Source organism: Engystomops pustulosus, chromosome 4 (genome assembly GCF_040894005.1).
Source record: "Engystomops pustulosus chromosome 4, aEngPut4.maternal, whole genome shotgun sequence".
NCBI classification, from domain to species: domain Eukaryota; kingdom Metazoa; phylum Chordata; class Amphibia; order Anura; family Leptodactylidae; genus Engystomops; species Engystomops pustulosus.
In genome coordinates, this window is record NC_092414.1 from 54,618,084 (window position 1) to 54,634,530 (window position 16,447).

Below are 16,447 nucleotides of genomic sequence, written 5' to 3' on the forward strand. Positions count from 1 at the left end.
TTGTTAATTTTTCACTAAAGCATAGAAAAAAAAACATGAACTAATAAGACAACAATGGAAACCATCGAAAGTCAATTGAAATCCATAACCAATGGATGTTAATGGATTTGTTATTCTTCTGTTATTTTATATACAAGATTTGTCTGAAGTAAATTAGAACATATAGAAAATATTTGGTGCCTGAAAAATGGACACATTAGTACCAAATCAATGAATCTACAAATACATTTTCTCATCTACAAGATAGATATGTGTCTCATCTATCAGACTAGATGGATATCGTTCATCTAAAAACCTGTTTCTGTAATAGATTTTATGTTGAAACCTGTCTAGCTGTCACAACTGTTCGCAGGCTATAGTGAGTGCACAGACACCCCTCTTCACGCCCCTCCATGCCCACTTGTTGTGGAGGTGGTGAAATAATCTAAGAAAAGGTGTACAAGCCTTGATTAATGTTCCTCTATGTTTGCATTTTTTTGTCTAAAGAAAACAGCCGTCTGGGTTTGACTACAAACGCAAAACAATTAGAACAACTACAGGATATGTAATAATGAATGCACTTACCAAGGACAACTGTATTGAATGATACCATTTCCTTGTCCTTTCCATCATTATAGAAGGCCAGGTGCCAAATTCCAACATCCAAGTACTGGACAAAGACGGCCTCATTTTGTACCAGTGTTTGAATACTGCGGCGCTCTCTTGGGGCTTCTATTACGCTCCACTTCTCTTTCCCATCCAAACGCTCCATAAAGTCATACTGCAAATGGAAATGAGATTAGAGTTTATTTGAGCTGTTTGTATGGTGTAGAACAGGATGTAAATGATGATAATTGTACCTCATTAGTCTAATTCCACTACATTATGTTTAGATTTGAGGTCTGCACAGTTTCAACAACATTACCCTGTACTTCATAAGATGGTTACAGTATTAGCACCTATTACACATTTCAGTAAAGAGTATGAAGATGGCAGGAAGGCAAGCCTATAGAATGTGATGGTCTCTCAATCAAATGAAAAACAAAGAAGTACATCACAGTGATTGCTCATAAAATGTATCATTGGAAGATAAGATCTTTAACCTGGAGCTTCCACCACAAAATGCTTAGATTTGAGGTCTGCACAAGAACATTACCCTATACTTTATAAGTCTGATCAAAACATACTTAAATCCCCTGTGAATATGTCTGGTCAGTATTTGCGTCTTTCCATTGCATCTCCAGACTTGAGTCTAAATTGTTTTTCATCATTCTGTTAAAGGGGTATTCGAACAAAGATGACATCACCGTCTCTCAAAATGCAACTGGCATTATAAAGCTTCTGACTATGGTAGGACAATTCCCTCTAGCTTATCTTGCATTGCAGGAGAAGGAGAAGGGGGAGGCAGACGGCACTACAGACACAAGCATTTTCTGTTTCAGCCGTAGCTGCTCTACACACAAGATAAGCTCTGGATCCAAGGGACAGGTGGGTGACATAGCAGTGACGGCTGTGTTTTATTGAATGGATGAGGCAGCAGAGCTGACTGTGTTATTGTGTCTTATATCCATCTCTTGACTCTGCTCTAGCTTGTATCCCTATAAAAAGGGAATCCAGAGTCTACTAGAAAGTACACAAATGCTACTATTCCACATATAATTAATCTATATTAATCATAAAAAATTACAACCAACTTCTTCATCAAGACCTTAAAACTGTTAAAATGCACAAACTGCTGGTGGCCATGGTGCAGATATTACACATCACATAATTGTAAAAGTAAATACATATACAATAAATGCACTATATTATAATTTAATCCAAGCACAGTGGCTAAGCACACCGTGTCTTTTCTCTTTTCATACATAGTTTTTCCTGTCCAAGAAGGTGCAACTTTCGGTGTTTTTTGAGACGTTTTGTTGAAAATGTCTAAAATCCACATGCCTGAAAAGTCGAAAAGATAGAGGAATAAAAAAGATACATAAGAAAAATGTTGCACGGAACATCTGGAAAATAACTTCAGCACATACAATCACCAGACACTTTATTAGGTACACCATGCTAGTAACGGGTTGGACCCCCTTTTGCTTTCAGAACTGCCTCAATTCTTCGTGGCATAGATTCAACAAGGTGCTGGAAGCATTCCTCAGAGATTTTGGTCCTTATTGACATGATGGCATCACACAGTTGCCGCAGATTTGTCGGCTGCACATCCATGATGCGAATCTCCCGTTCCACCACATCACAAAGATGCTCTATTGGATTGAGATCTGGTGACTGTGGAGGCCATTTGAGTACAGTGAACTCATTGTCATGTTCAAGAAACCAGTCTGAGATGATTCCAGATTTATGACATGGCGCATTATCCTGCTGAAAGTAGCCATAAGATGTTGGGTACATTGTGGTCATAAAGGGATGGACATGGTCAGCAACAATACTCAGGTAGGCTGTGGCGTTGCAACGATGCTCAATTGGTACCAAGGGGCCCAAAGAGTGCCAAGAAAATATTCCCCACACCATGACACCACCACCACCAGCCTGAATCGTTGATACAAGGCAGGATGGATCCATGCTTTCATGTTGTTGACGCCAAATTCTGACCCTACCATCCGAATGTTGCAGCAGAAATCGAGACTCATCAGACCAGGCAACGTTTTTCCAATCTTCTACTGTCCAATTGCGATGAGCTTGTGCAAATTGTAGCCTCAGTTTCCTGTTCTTAGCTGAAAGGAGTGGCACCCGGTTTGGTCTTTTGCTGCTGTAGCCCATCTGCCTCAAAGTTCGACGTACTGTGCGTTCAGAGATGCTCTTCTGCCTACCTTGGTTGTAACGGGTGGCGATTTGAGTCACTGTTGCCTTTCTATCAGCTCGAACAAGTCTGCCCATTCTCCTCTGACCTCTGGCATCAACAAGGCATTTCTGCCCACTGTACTGCCGCTCACTGGATGTTTTTTCTTTTTCGAACCATTCTCTGTAAACCCTAGAGATGGTTGTGCGTGAAAATCCCAGTAGATGAGCAGTTTCTGAAATACTCAGACCAGCCCTTCTGGCACCAACAACCATGCCACGTTCAAAGGCACTCAAATCACCTTTCTTCCCCATACTGATGCTCGGTTTGAACTGCAGGAGATTGTCTTGACCATGTCTACATGCCTAAATGCACTGAGTTGCCGCCATGTGATTGGCTGATTAGAAATTAAGTGTTAACGAGCAGTTGGACAGGTGTACCTAATAAAGTGGCCGGTGAGTGTATGTATGTGAGAAACTACAGCAAAAGTCTCAGTGGAAAGTTGCTTAACGAAAAATCTAAAAAATTAAACAAAAAAAAAAACCACCCTAAAAAAAATAAAGATACATATCCTCCGGTGGGTGCTTCAATCAGGGCACCCATCAGTTGGTCAAGGGGACTCTACACTAAATCAGCAGTGAGACCCTCTCACTCTTGGGATCAGTGGGGTGATTTACCATTAGGCAGGATCTTACTCCAGTTTTAGAGTTTCTTAAGAGCATTTAGATGTTTCTTAGGTGTTTGCATAGGATGTGTACGTTTTTAGTTAAAAAGAAGCAAGAAAGTCTCAATTTCAGCAGAAATGGGCAGTTGAAATGATAGAAAACTGACATAATGGCAATGATACATCCCCTCAAACTATATGCAGAATACAGGCTGCCATAATAAGTGACTCATACTGTATTCCTTCTCAAAAAGCAGGACCAACTTTTCTGTAATCTATTAATGAGGTAACTAAAATACATTTTGGAATTTACAGAACGTGTAAGTAGCTCTCTATCATATCATTGGATGAAGCACGGTATATCATTAAGAGAGCACACCACTTAAAAACAGGTATTATCTGCCTGTAGAATGGTAATTCTCATTATAAAAATAGAGGCCAAAGGATCATTATATAGTATTTGTATACATTTCCCTGTTAGTACTAATGTTTATGTTTTCTAAAAGTGATTATTTGTGCAATATTTACATTCAGAAGTACAATAATAAATAATAGGTTTTCAGTGTCTTGCTTGTTTCTGTCCAATTTTTGCACAATTTACTTATTTGTGTAAGCCGTTTTACAGGTTTGCAAATTCCATTGTGAAACAGAGCAAAACTGCTTTGAATATTGCTTTTGTATGAGCTGTAAAGCAGGAAAGCTGTATCACGTTGCCATGCCTGAATGATGAATCTATTAGAAAATTCACATTAGTAATATGCCTTGGCTCCTCATTCAGTAGTACTAGGAGGAGGGTAATGTGCTGTTAACAATACATTAGCTTCAATTCAAGTGAATGGAAGTCAATGCATTGCTAACTGTGCATTAGATTTCACAATGAATAAACTCTAAAGTGGATCTGTAAAATATTCTATAACTACTATTTTACTGCGATGATACAGACATTGAAATAACTGTCAATCTCTAGATTATTTCGAGAGAATAGTGGCGATGTTAAAATGGTTGGTAGGAGGGTGAATGGATATGCCTGTGGTTTACCTTGATATACTCAGTATGTTCTATTCATAACACACAATGTATATGTCAGACGTAAGTGGACCACATGTCCTCTCCCCCAGAATAGCAATAATGATATTCATTTCTATTCTCCTGGCTAGCACCATTCTTAAAGGGGTTTTCTAGTTTGGAAATCCCATTCACATAAAGAGGGGCTCATTTACTAAGAACAGTGCAAACTGTAGTATGTGCAGTTTGCCTGTGTATAGTGCAGAAGTCCTAAGAAAACTGGCACACAGCCCTTAGTAAGTGCCCCAGTATTATGCAAGTTGCACTCAAGCCAATTTGTTCTGTCAGTTCAGCTTTTCTGCATTCGGACCAGTAATTTCGTAGGACCTTTTATGATATACTGAAAACCAATTGATTTGTATGGATGTTGTGTAATGCTGCATTTCACCTGTAGGGGTGCTGCCAGGAACATTAGTACCTATCTGATAATCTATGTTTATATAGATTATCAGATTTTATCTCAAGGGACCCTTGTAACAAGTAGAATCCCAATCCATCTAACTCCAACATTATTTATCAATTCTTAAAGGGAACCACAAAATCAAATTTGAAGTAATATGTAAATTGCATTGAAGTTCAGAAGGCCACAGATAACAAATAGAAGATTTCTAGTCACAGTACCTGGATCTATGATTAAGTGCCCCTGTTTATCATGATGGATTTTAAATGCAAAATATGCTAGGAAAAATATTTTTATGAAGTCATTGACAGCTCCATTTTTGTTATTCTAATGATTTTCTATTATAATAGCAAAACTGTCTATTATATACTGTCTATTATAATAATGTATGTTTACTTCTTAGCTAGTTTTGTATATTAAATTGTATTTTGTAGTATATGTTTTTGTCTTTTGCATCTACCAACTATAATTACCAATTGTCTTAAATCCTTTAGAAGTTGCATGTAACTATACTTTGAAATCTGCCCACAGTTTCAATACATCATAAAAGTAATTTCACAACTGAGAGCTTTGATAAAAAAAAAAATAAAAATTTGTGAAAGTATCAGCGATTGAGTCATAAGAAAATCCTAATTATCCTCTGACTTCACAATAGTCCCCTGGAAAGTATTCAGATTTATAGCTCATTACTACAGCAAAAGGAACCATTTAGTTACTATTCAAGGTCAAACATTGAATCACTACCCCCAAGAGCTTACTGTCTAATATGAGACGGTGAGGTATGAAAATGAAACAAAAATTACTACAGACCTAAAATGAGTTGTACATTGTACAGCAAATAAAAAAAATGTAAAAAAGGAGAATTAACCATTTTGAAAAATTGGTCAATCCAACAGTAAAATATATATTAGAATTGCTTAAAGGTGGACAACATACTGCTTGGGATGAACTCTGACCCAACTCTGGATCTATCTTGCCGGATTTTGTTTTCCATTGCTCAGGTTGTGACATATTATTTGGAGGATCAGAAGTTTACTAAGCTGTAATAATATGTGCTTGTCTATGCAGGGACCTACTGGATAGGTGCACCAAAAAGTTCAATACTTAAAATGTGCTCTACGTAAATCTATCATGCCTTGTACATCAGTTTTCCCAAAACTGTACATGACTGGGTAAGAAGCAGTGGCCTTAGCGGAAGTCTGGCAGATATCAGATTCCGGTTCGCGACCGCCCTCCGTGTATTTGCGGTGGTCGGGTCGCACTGCATGTAGAGGGCTCACGGGCTGAGCTCTCTCCATAGCCGGTAAGTCATTTTCTTTTGAGTGTGATACCTTTGGAGGTATCTCCGGTGTCAGTGAAGAAAGGTCTATTTTTCGCTGTCCTGATGCTTTGTTTTTACTTTTTACATGTATAGATGGCTGAAAATTGAAAACATTTTTTTCAATGAATTGTGGCTTATTTTCAGATTAGGGCTCCAAAAATACTGAATAATCATGTTAGGGCATGTAACCTCGGTAAGGCTTATGCCAGTATTTGTTTGTGTGGCAGATGGCTTGGAATATTAGTTAACGTGTAAATCGTCCATACAGAGGGTGTGACATTATTTAAATGCAACTTAAAAGCAAATGGTAATGTCATTGCCCTATTTTCTCAACTCCCTTTATACTATATAACCATAAAAACCATAGGGGGGAATGTATGATAGTAATTGGGTAAGGTTATCTGCAAAATGTCCGCCCTTATTGTATCTGCCAATTTGTGCCAATTTATAACTTTTTCCTGCCCACTCCACTTTTCCCATCATGCACATTACTCCAGTTTTATCAAGTCAATCCAGATGTGGTAGACAGGTTTATAAACGAACTGTGTCAAATCCTCTCCTGTCTCACAGCTGCTCCTCATGTGCCACATTTAGTAAGCTGTCTAAGCCTTTACGATAAGTCTGACACAGCCCCTAAGTCGCACTAGAAAGCTGCTGTAAGATCCTGAGTAATGATTTGTCTGCCCCTATGTATACACTTCTTTAGGAATAGGCAGATGTGTCTTTCTATTAGACACAACATAACTACTTGTAGAGGGTTATTACAATTAAAGTCGCTCAAAACAAAATTATCTGGCTACATGTTATTTTAATGATGTGGCCATAAAGTTTTCATTTTGCGGAAGTGAAGTAGTAAAATCGGAGCCTGGGACAGTTTTAAATGGACGAAAACTTTTGATGCTAAATTTGCCATTGGTTTGCAGAAGTGGCTTTGACATCATTCATTTGTCTAAACACAGTATTTGATGCTCGGATATTTCGGAGGGAGATTCTCCTATTAGGTTAAGCCCATCTCAAATTAAATAATTTACACTACAACCTTCAATGTTATTCATAATACACAAATTGGGTTATTCTATAATAATACAATTTCTTTACGTGTAACTCTTTTTGAAATGACTTGTTAGACTCTTCAGAACCATTAACCACTCTAAAGCCTGTGACGTGTGCTGCAATAGTAACACATTCAGCTTTCATTTCAACTATCAGCGACTAGAAAAGCCACTTCTGTAAGAGTCTACATTTGTGTTATGTGCTGTATTGTCATGCAGGTGCATACAGCTAGGATCACAGCAGGAATTCCAGAAGAGCAGTGCTCACATTCATAGAGTGGAACTATCAGTCATTTCTTAAGCATGAATAGGACAAGTGCCATTCATAAAGTGAATGTGTGATTGGGATTATGGAATCATGTTTACTATGCCACGTTACTCAATAAGTTATCAGATCCCCATACACTATTTACATGTGCCGGGCTGAAGACCACAGGGAAATGAGGCAAGCTGTTCTACCTTTAGTGAGTTTTCAGAAACATATTCTTCAGAATGTGATATTACTAAGATATATACCGTATGTACAGCCTTTTGGTAAAAAAATAATAATCTCAAAGCATGACAAAAGGAAGATACTGAACTGTCCATCAAATGTGCCCTAATTCTGCCCTTTTCACATTTGCTTAGATTTATTTCTTTTGTGTCCCGGCTATATATTTTATCATGTTTTTATTTTTTTTTCGTGTCCCGGCTATATATTTTATCATGTTTTTTTTTTTTTCTTACTGGTTAAGGGGGTATTCTTGAATTTGGAATAATGATAACCTATCTTTATGTGAAGTCAACAATATCAGCTATAATGAAATTCACAGGCTACAGACATTACGTTTATTCAATATTACTGTTCCAGTGAATAGAACTGAGCTGTAATCAAAAGCAGAGCCATTTTGCAATGTACAGAATTGTGCTGTAACTTTGAGTTGTTTGGAAGTTTTACACCTCAACCTATCTGATCATCTCTTATAACCTTATCCCAGAATACTCTCCACCCTGTTGACCTTTTGATCACTGGAGGCAGTAACGAGCCGATGGCACGTGGGCGCCGCCATCTTGGCTCTGATCGTTGCTCCCTGTGACATCATTGGGGAGCGGTGATCCGTTGCCATGACAGCCTTAGGTCACACAAAAATCAGAGGCTATTATGTCTTAGGCTATCTATTACAATGTGCGATTTGTACATTGTAATAGATGATATTTAAAATCCCCATATACTGCCATACTGTAGTTTGGCAGTGTATGGTACGATCAATCAGACAAGCTAGGGTTAAATTACCCTAGGAAGTCTGAAAAATAGTAAAAAATAAAAGATAAAAAAAAATTATATTAAAAAACACTAAAAATTCAAATCACCCCCCTTTACCTAGAAGTCATATATTTATATTTATAAATAATCAGTAAAAATCGTAAACACATTCAGTATCACCGCATCCGAAAGTTTACGGTCTATTAAAATATAATTAACGTTTTTTTCACTGCATTTAACCCTGTAATGGAAAATAGCGCCCAATGTCGCAAATGGCACTTTTTTGCCATTTTGAAAAATATAAAAATTTCTATAAAAAGTGATAGCTCTATGAGCTACCCGCAGCTCTGTACACCAAAGTATGAAAAAGTAGCGCCAGAAGACGGTAAAATGAAGAATTTTTTTTTTTTGTACAGGAGGTTTTCATTTTTGTACATGTATGAAAACATTATAAAACCTATACAAATTTGTTATTTCAGTGATCGTACTGACCCAAAGAATGCAGTAGACATGTCATTTGGGGCGCACAGTGAAAGCCATAAAATCCAAGCTCACAAGTAATGGCGCAAATGCGTTTTTTAATCATTTTCATTGCATTTAGTAATTTTTTTTCCCGCTTCCCAGTATACGGCATAGAATATTTAATTAACTATGAAGTGCAATTTGTTACCTAGAAAGCAAGCTGTCACAGAGCTCTTTACTTGGAAAAATAAAAAAGTTATAGATTTTTGAAGGTGGAGAGTGAATAAAGACGCAAAAACTAAAAAGGGCCTGGTCCTTAAGGGGTTAGGATCCACTTTTCTTGAAAGTAACAACCTAAATCCTCCTTAAATCTTACACATTTCACCTTTCCCCTCCTTGTGACATCATATACAGAATTATATTCTGTATATGATTTCAACAAACTTGAATAAATTAAAGGGGTTGTCCAAGAGGGGGGGGGGGTTTGCATAAAAATATAAATATGTATCTACCTCTTGAGTCCCTCTTGGTGCCCTCCAGTCTGAGCAGAACTTCTGTGGCCCTGTAAACGAACATGGACACAGAAGATCCGTGCTGGGAGCGTGGAGGTAAGTACATGTTTATTTTTTTATGCAGCCCCCCTCCCCCAGGCACATTCCTATGTTTATCATACAACTCTCTTAATAGAACAGTGTTCACATGAGGAATAATGCTCGGCCCCTTATATGAATTATATTCTACATTTTGCACTCTATCTCCTATACACTACACAAAGAAAGTAGATAAGAATCTGTTCTATCTCAAAAGCAGCAGCATGATCATGGAGGAACAAAATATGGAAGCATTGCCTTGTATTAAGTACTATAGCTGTAGCAGTCTTTGTGTATTTCCTTTCCTGATCAGATCCTCCTCCCCTCCCCAAAGACCTCTAAGTCATCTGACAACACTGAAAGCAGCAACCCATCTTTAAAGAACAACAAGAATTCAAAAGAAATTAAAAAGTGATTTTTTTTTTAACATATTATCGATTTAGGTAAACTTTGTAGAAAAAATGCTTTAATTCACAGTAATTAACCCCAAACAGTGCACTGTGTTAATTACTCTGTTATGACACTATGGCTTATAATAGTTTGTATTCCGATGCATGTGAAAAATCTAATAATCATTCTTCACGTGAAATCAGCAGCACTGCCAAACATTATACACAAATATGCTCTATGCTGCTAGTTCAATAGTTTTAAATTCTAATTTGTACACATAAAAGTAAAGCGAAAACTCCATTAAATGAAAGAGTTAATTATTTTCAGATAAAAGCTAAAGGGTCATTTTTCCCATTTCACATATATCTTTAGAATCATTTATATTTTGTGAATGTGCTTCAATGAGGAGGGAAAATGAACATTAAGGAACAGAAAATGACTAACATCTAATTTGAAATAAAGTGTGTGCTGCATATTTTTACTGCTGCTTTAAAGAGCCATTAAGAAAATGATTCTACTGCCAGCCCTGTCGTACAGTAAACAAGATGAGTAAGGAGCTAAAATCTTTCCATTCAATGCATCCTTGTGTCTTAATAAGAAAAGTGCAGAAATCACTTGTGTTGTTTTTAAATATGGCATATTTGTATGTGGCCTTGATAGGATTAAGAATGACACTTGCTTCACGTATATGAAAACTCTATGAATCTCCAAACACAGGGTTTCTCTTCTCCAAGAGAGTTATGATTACCTGTTCACGAATGTAGCGGCCTAATGCCCGTTTTTTAAGGCCAATTTCCTTCAGTATGGCATTTGTTTTTCACAGATCCTTATTTAAATGGAGACGAGTATGCAACACCCCTGCCAATGCAAAGTCAAGGTGGTTGTTGCGAATAGCAACCTGTCCATGGCAGGAGCTGGAGGTCTCTAAATACTGAAGACCTTTGTAATTGCAGCTGTAGCCACTGACTGGAAAGACAAGATTTAACAATGTGAAATGTTGTTATCCAATAAGAATCTCTATACTAAAATACGGGCAGAAAAAAGGGATACAACCTGTGTTTAGCAGGAATCTGCACTGTACTTCTATTAAAATTGGTGGGAGCTCAAAATCTGAATCAAAGCTTGTGCTAAACATTTTTTGTAGTTTTCTTGTCAACATGTGTAGAAGCTCATAGTCAGGGTATTATTCACTGACTCTTCATGTTCAATTCCAGAAAATCCACAAGTTGATGCAGACTTCTGGAATTCTGGATTGGCAAGGTCAGTAAATTACCTCATTTATTGACCGGATGGAATATCCTAAAGAAAATTTTCAGGATGTGAATGATAAATCTGCATTGCATAGAATTTTTCACACAGAAAAAAACTTTTCATGAAGCTTGAGATAACTAGAACTGTGTAACACAGCATATTTGTACAGTACACACATGATTCAGAATGTGGACATTTATCCTTATAGTCCAGTGGACATGGACATGTATTTGTAACATATAAGATGCCAAATTCATATGCACTGTATTATTCATTACTTTTACTATAAACTTAACTCTAGAAATCTACACTACATTGGCTAAACGCTCACAAATCCTAATGAATGAACCCTTTGAAAAGAGTTTTCCTGGTAAATACCCAGTCTTGGACCAGAGACTGTGATATAAACTGATTAAATAGAAAATTGAAAGATTCCAAAACCGACTTTTCTAAGAAAACTGTAGCCACAAAACACCAAAAACACAAAGTCCTCAAGTAACCACAAGTTGTATCACTGCTTGCCTCTCATTACATTTATTTATGTTTAGCCATCAGATTTGGCATTAACATTGAATATGCTGAGTATATATGGGATATACACATTAGAATCTGAAAGAGTTAAAAATATCTATATATTACTTTGAAATATTTTCTTGCAGAGGGTCGACACGGAAGACAGAAGCAATAAAAGCTGACATTTCTTGCTGGCTGCATGCTGTTCTGCTCAGCTGGGTTTGGCAGCTCTCACTGCCTCCCCAACGCGTGCTGTCGATTTTACCTCAGATGGCAGGGCAAGCACAGCAGTTGGTCTGATCGAAGAGTAACTGCAAACTGAAGCAAAAACTTCTTCTTTAGCCCTTTTTGAGTGTGGCTCTTGACTTATGGTGAGATCTTAAGGGTGACCGAAATTGGATAAAACAGTTAAGCTACTGTTTTAGTATATTGAGTTGCCACTTACACTGCTTAAAATATCCAGCAAGTGAATACGCCACACTTTTAATGTATTTATGGCCCTCTACTTTATCTTATGGACACTGCATGGTCACACTGCATTCATATCCCGTGAGTCACAAAAGTGTATAATTTCAGAAAAGTACCTAATCTTTTTTCATAGTACAGATTTAGATTGAACAACTCACCATACTCCATATATTTTCAGTATCAGTTATCACAACTCACCTGCAATATTGTACAGAAAACCTTTAATGTATACACTCGGCATCATATTCTCTGTAATGTGCAGATGAGAGATTCATATATCTATTTTATTCACTGGCAAAAAGTATTTATTTAGTGGTGTTAACATGTATCGTCCCAATGTCAGGCCGACATATAAGACAAGACAATTTACAATGTTGTATATCCTATTGATGTATGAGAGCTATGAACAGAACATCAACGCATGCACAGAAAACACAATAGATACCATATATACTTGAGTATAAGCCGAGTTTTTCAGCACAATTTTTGTGCTGAAAATTCTACACTCAGCTTATACAGGTGGTCCCCTACTTAAGAACACCCGACTTACAAACGGCCCTCTGGATGTTGGTAATTTACTGTACTTTAGCCTTAGACTACAATAAACAGCTGTAACAGTTATCACAGGTGTCTGTAATTAAGCTTTATTGTTAATCCTGGTTCTTATGACAAGCCATCATTTTTAAAATCCAATTGTCACAGAGACCAAAAAAAAATGTATACAGTTCCGACTTGCATACAAATTCAACTTTAGAACAACTGTCTGTATTTAGGTATATACAAATACTGAGTATTCACCTTTCTGATGCCCTGGACAGGTTCCTCTTCTTACTTCATCTCCAGGTCAGCGACAGCCTCGCTTGTAAAACTATGATGTCAGCCGCATGAAGTAGGCCCTGCCTGGGGCATCGGAAAGATGAGTACTTGCAAGCTATATAGTACACCAGGGTGGCTATAGTCTCCAGTGGGCTGGCTGGCTCTCGACAAAAAGGGGCTGGCTTGCTATATATTACAGGGGGTTGGCTATATACTACAGGGGCTGGTTGGCTATATACTACTGGGGGCTCGCAGGCTGGCTATATACTGGAAAGGCTATGAGCAATGCCTTTCTGACCCTAGGCTTATATTTGAGTCAATAGGTTTTCCCAGTATTTGGTGGTAAAATTATACTGGTGTATATATGGTAGATATTCCACAATAATAACGCTGCCCATGAGAATTCTACAAAAACGCAGGGCATAGGGGAAGAGAGGTGGCCTTCAGGAGCCTGGCAATTCCACCATAAATTATGCCAGAACTTGGTATAAATTATAGGATTTACATATATAATCTGACTGTTACTTGGTGAGCAAGAAATGAACCTGATTCATTAAGAAGTAAGTCTTTGGTTATGTTTGCAGATAAATATTCCCCAAAATGTGTGTGTATGTTCCCATTAATGTAGGACTTTTTCTAATTAATGATTCAGTTTATGCAGGATATAAATATTAAAACTAGTGGCTTACTCGCTATGAAGTATACATACAGCTGAGTCAAGCCTGCATGTTTATAGTAAGGGATGAGTGGACCGGTTCAAGTAGAGTTCAGTCAAGCTCATCCAAACTCCAACCTGAAAGTTTGGGTACTGAACCTGAATAGACCCCCACCCCTTCCCCTGTTACACCTATTATCAGTGCGGTACCCTTTAAAAAATGGCAGCATTAACACCTGCAGTCATCACTGCAGCCAACACTGGTAACACTCACGATCTGTGCTGACAATGACCGCGGGTGTTAACTCTTTAAACCTAACCACCAGGGGGTCAAAGCAATAACTATGAGCTCAATAGTCTTTCTTCCCCTCACTCTTCTATTACACTTTACCTTCTTCACAAGTGTAGAAATCAGTGGAATGGTCAGCAAATAAAAACAAGAAAATGGAATAATCCAAACAGTTAATCCCATGATGCCCAGAGGTAACGCTACAAAGCTCCAAATTAGCAAGACTTTAATGAAAACACACAAAATAACATTCGTTCTGAGCAAAGCCAACATTTTTGATGCCTCAGTGGTTGATTTGACTCAGACCATGTGTTTACATCAAGTGTCTCGTGCAATAAATGAAATAAACACGGTTTCAGATAACATTCTGCATTCATTAACTTGAGACAAATTAGGGTGGGCAAAAAATAATTAAAAGCTGTAAATGAGCAGAACCAGGTGGGATGAAAAGATTATTAATTGATGAACTTTCTTATAATCAATAACACTGGTAGAAAAATAACATGGAAGTATGAATGAATGTCATTCTAAAGAAAAAACCTACAAAACAAGTCACGGTAAGTAGTTTACAGAGGCTGCTGGTGTAATGGGGTCCTGACAAGACACTTGTTGAGGTATTACAGAAGCCACGATTTGGTGACACAGATTGGGTGTTTCATCGCTTGGCCTACACTATGGATGTGAGAAGGTATGGCCTGGGGACTATGCAGGGAGCTTCTAGCCTACTGGCTCAGCTGCTGAAGCATCTGGATTGTAGCAAAATATCTTTTATCCCAGCGACGCTGTCAGTTATTTAAACTCATAGGATATGAGTTTATGGACGGCAATAATAGAACATCCCAGATGAAAGAGATTAGCTCAGACAGTGAAGGAGGTGAGAAGGTCCTCCTGAGAGATCTGAAGGTGTTTCCTATTGATATGAAAAGACACAGTGCAGTCTTTTGTGTGAGAGCTTTAGTGATCAGCAAATTAGATGTAATTAGAGTACACACAGGCAACAGGACGCCACTCTTCCCTCTTCATCCTGCTGAGATGGATCTCCCTCCTATTAGCACGCTGTAAGCATTCCAACTGCACTCTTCTGAGTAGTGGAGCCGTCACCCACAATTATTATAGTAGCTGTCCATATATATGCAGCAATACATACAGACTAAATTCGAAGAATATATGTATATGCTGCAAATGACAAGAAAATAGTCTTTCTGTATCTAAATCTGGCAACCATTAAAAGGTCTTAGAAGACTGGATAATCCCAGATTCATCTGTGGCTCAACTTGGGCTTCCCTTAAAGGGAATCTGGCATCAGGAAGGTCATTTTGACATGATGACATGTTCCGATTGCCCTTGGAATGATCATTTCAAAAATGCAATAGACATACAACTGAATAATTCCACACCTTATTTATTGCTTAGTTAACATTACCTGGCTCCCTGCTAGCAGCATGTAGTGAGTCCCAGGGGTGGGAGTGTTCAGTTCAGATGACAATTGCTTGTGCAATGAGCTGGCGCAAGCGGGACAGGAGAGCAGGGGAGAGGTTGAGGTAAAGCAATGAATGAGAATGAAGAGAGTAGAAATTGAGGAAATGACGACTTGTGACATATGACTGACCCCCAGTAATGTTAAAGAAACAATTAAAAAACATTGTAATTTTTCACATGCACCACAAAGACATATTTGAAATCAACATACCAGAGACTATTGGAACCTGTTATCATGTAAATACCTTCTTGGTGACAGGTTCCCTTTAATATTATAAGGATAATTTAGCATGAACCATCTTCCAACTACTGCGCTGGGCAACTGCTGAAAAATCCAGCAAATATTCTTTTGTACAGGTATCCGCCTTCAGTTGCCTTTATGACTTTTAAAATCTCTAGTGTATGACCAGCTTACGGTTTTTCCAATTCTGTTTTCTGTTTTCAGCAAAGAATACAGTTTGTATTGATCTGTGTAAGGTATTGTGCTGACTTTTTCTAAACTGGGAAATTTCCTAACATATTGTGTTAGAGGACTTATAAGGCTTTTACGATTGTGACTTCCATATTTTCATTTAGTGGCAGGTGATTCTGCCATATCTGTTTCACGAAAGAATTTTCCCAAATGGCTGGGTGGACTTTTCCTTATACCATGCTGCCTTGTCCCTACTTCCATCCAAGTTTTTATCTAGTCATAGATTCCCAATGGGATTTAGCTCTGGGCTTTGACATTTTAACACATGAATGATGTTTGATTGTAACTACTCCAATGTAGCTTTAGCTGGATATTTAGGGACATTGTCCTGCTGGAAGGTGAACCTCGGGTCCAGTCTCAAGTCTTTTATAGCCTCCGACAGGTTTTCCTTCAGGATTGCCCTGTATTTAGCCCGATCTGGCTTCTCATGAACTCTGACCAGATCCCTGCTAAAGCAAAGCATCCAAACAGTCCGACACCCCCAGAGCTAAGCTTCACTTTGGGGATCATGTGTTTCGGGGGTATGGGCAGTGTATATGATAATATCCCA

General features: G+C 38.0%; 1 protein-coding gene across 18 annotated transcripts in view; it reads right to left on the bottom strand.

Moving 5' to 3' along the window:
• Positions 1-16,447, bottom strand: part of TENM2 (teneurin transmembrane protein 2) — a 1,545,179-nt gene that overhangs the window by 179,864 nt on the left and 1,348,868 nt on the right. For all 18 annotated transcript variants that reach the window (XM_072145937.1, XM_072145941.1, XM_072145939.1 and 15 more), the window contains one exon: positions 565-760. In XM_072145937.1, coding sequence (XP_072002038.1) covers positions 565-760 — 196 coding nt within the window. The remainder of the gene's footprint in view (positions 1-564; positions 761-16,447) is intronic.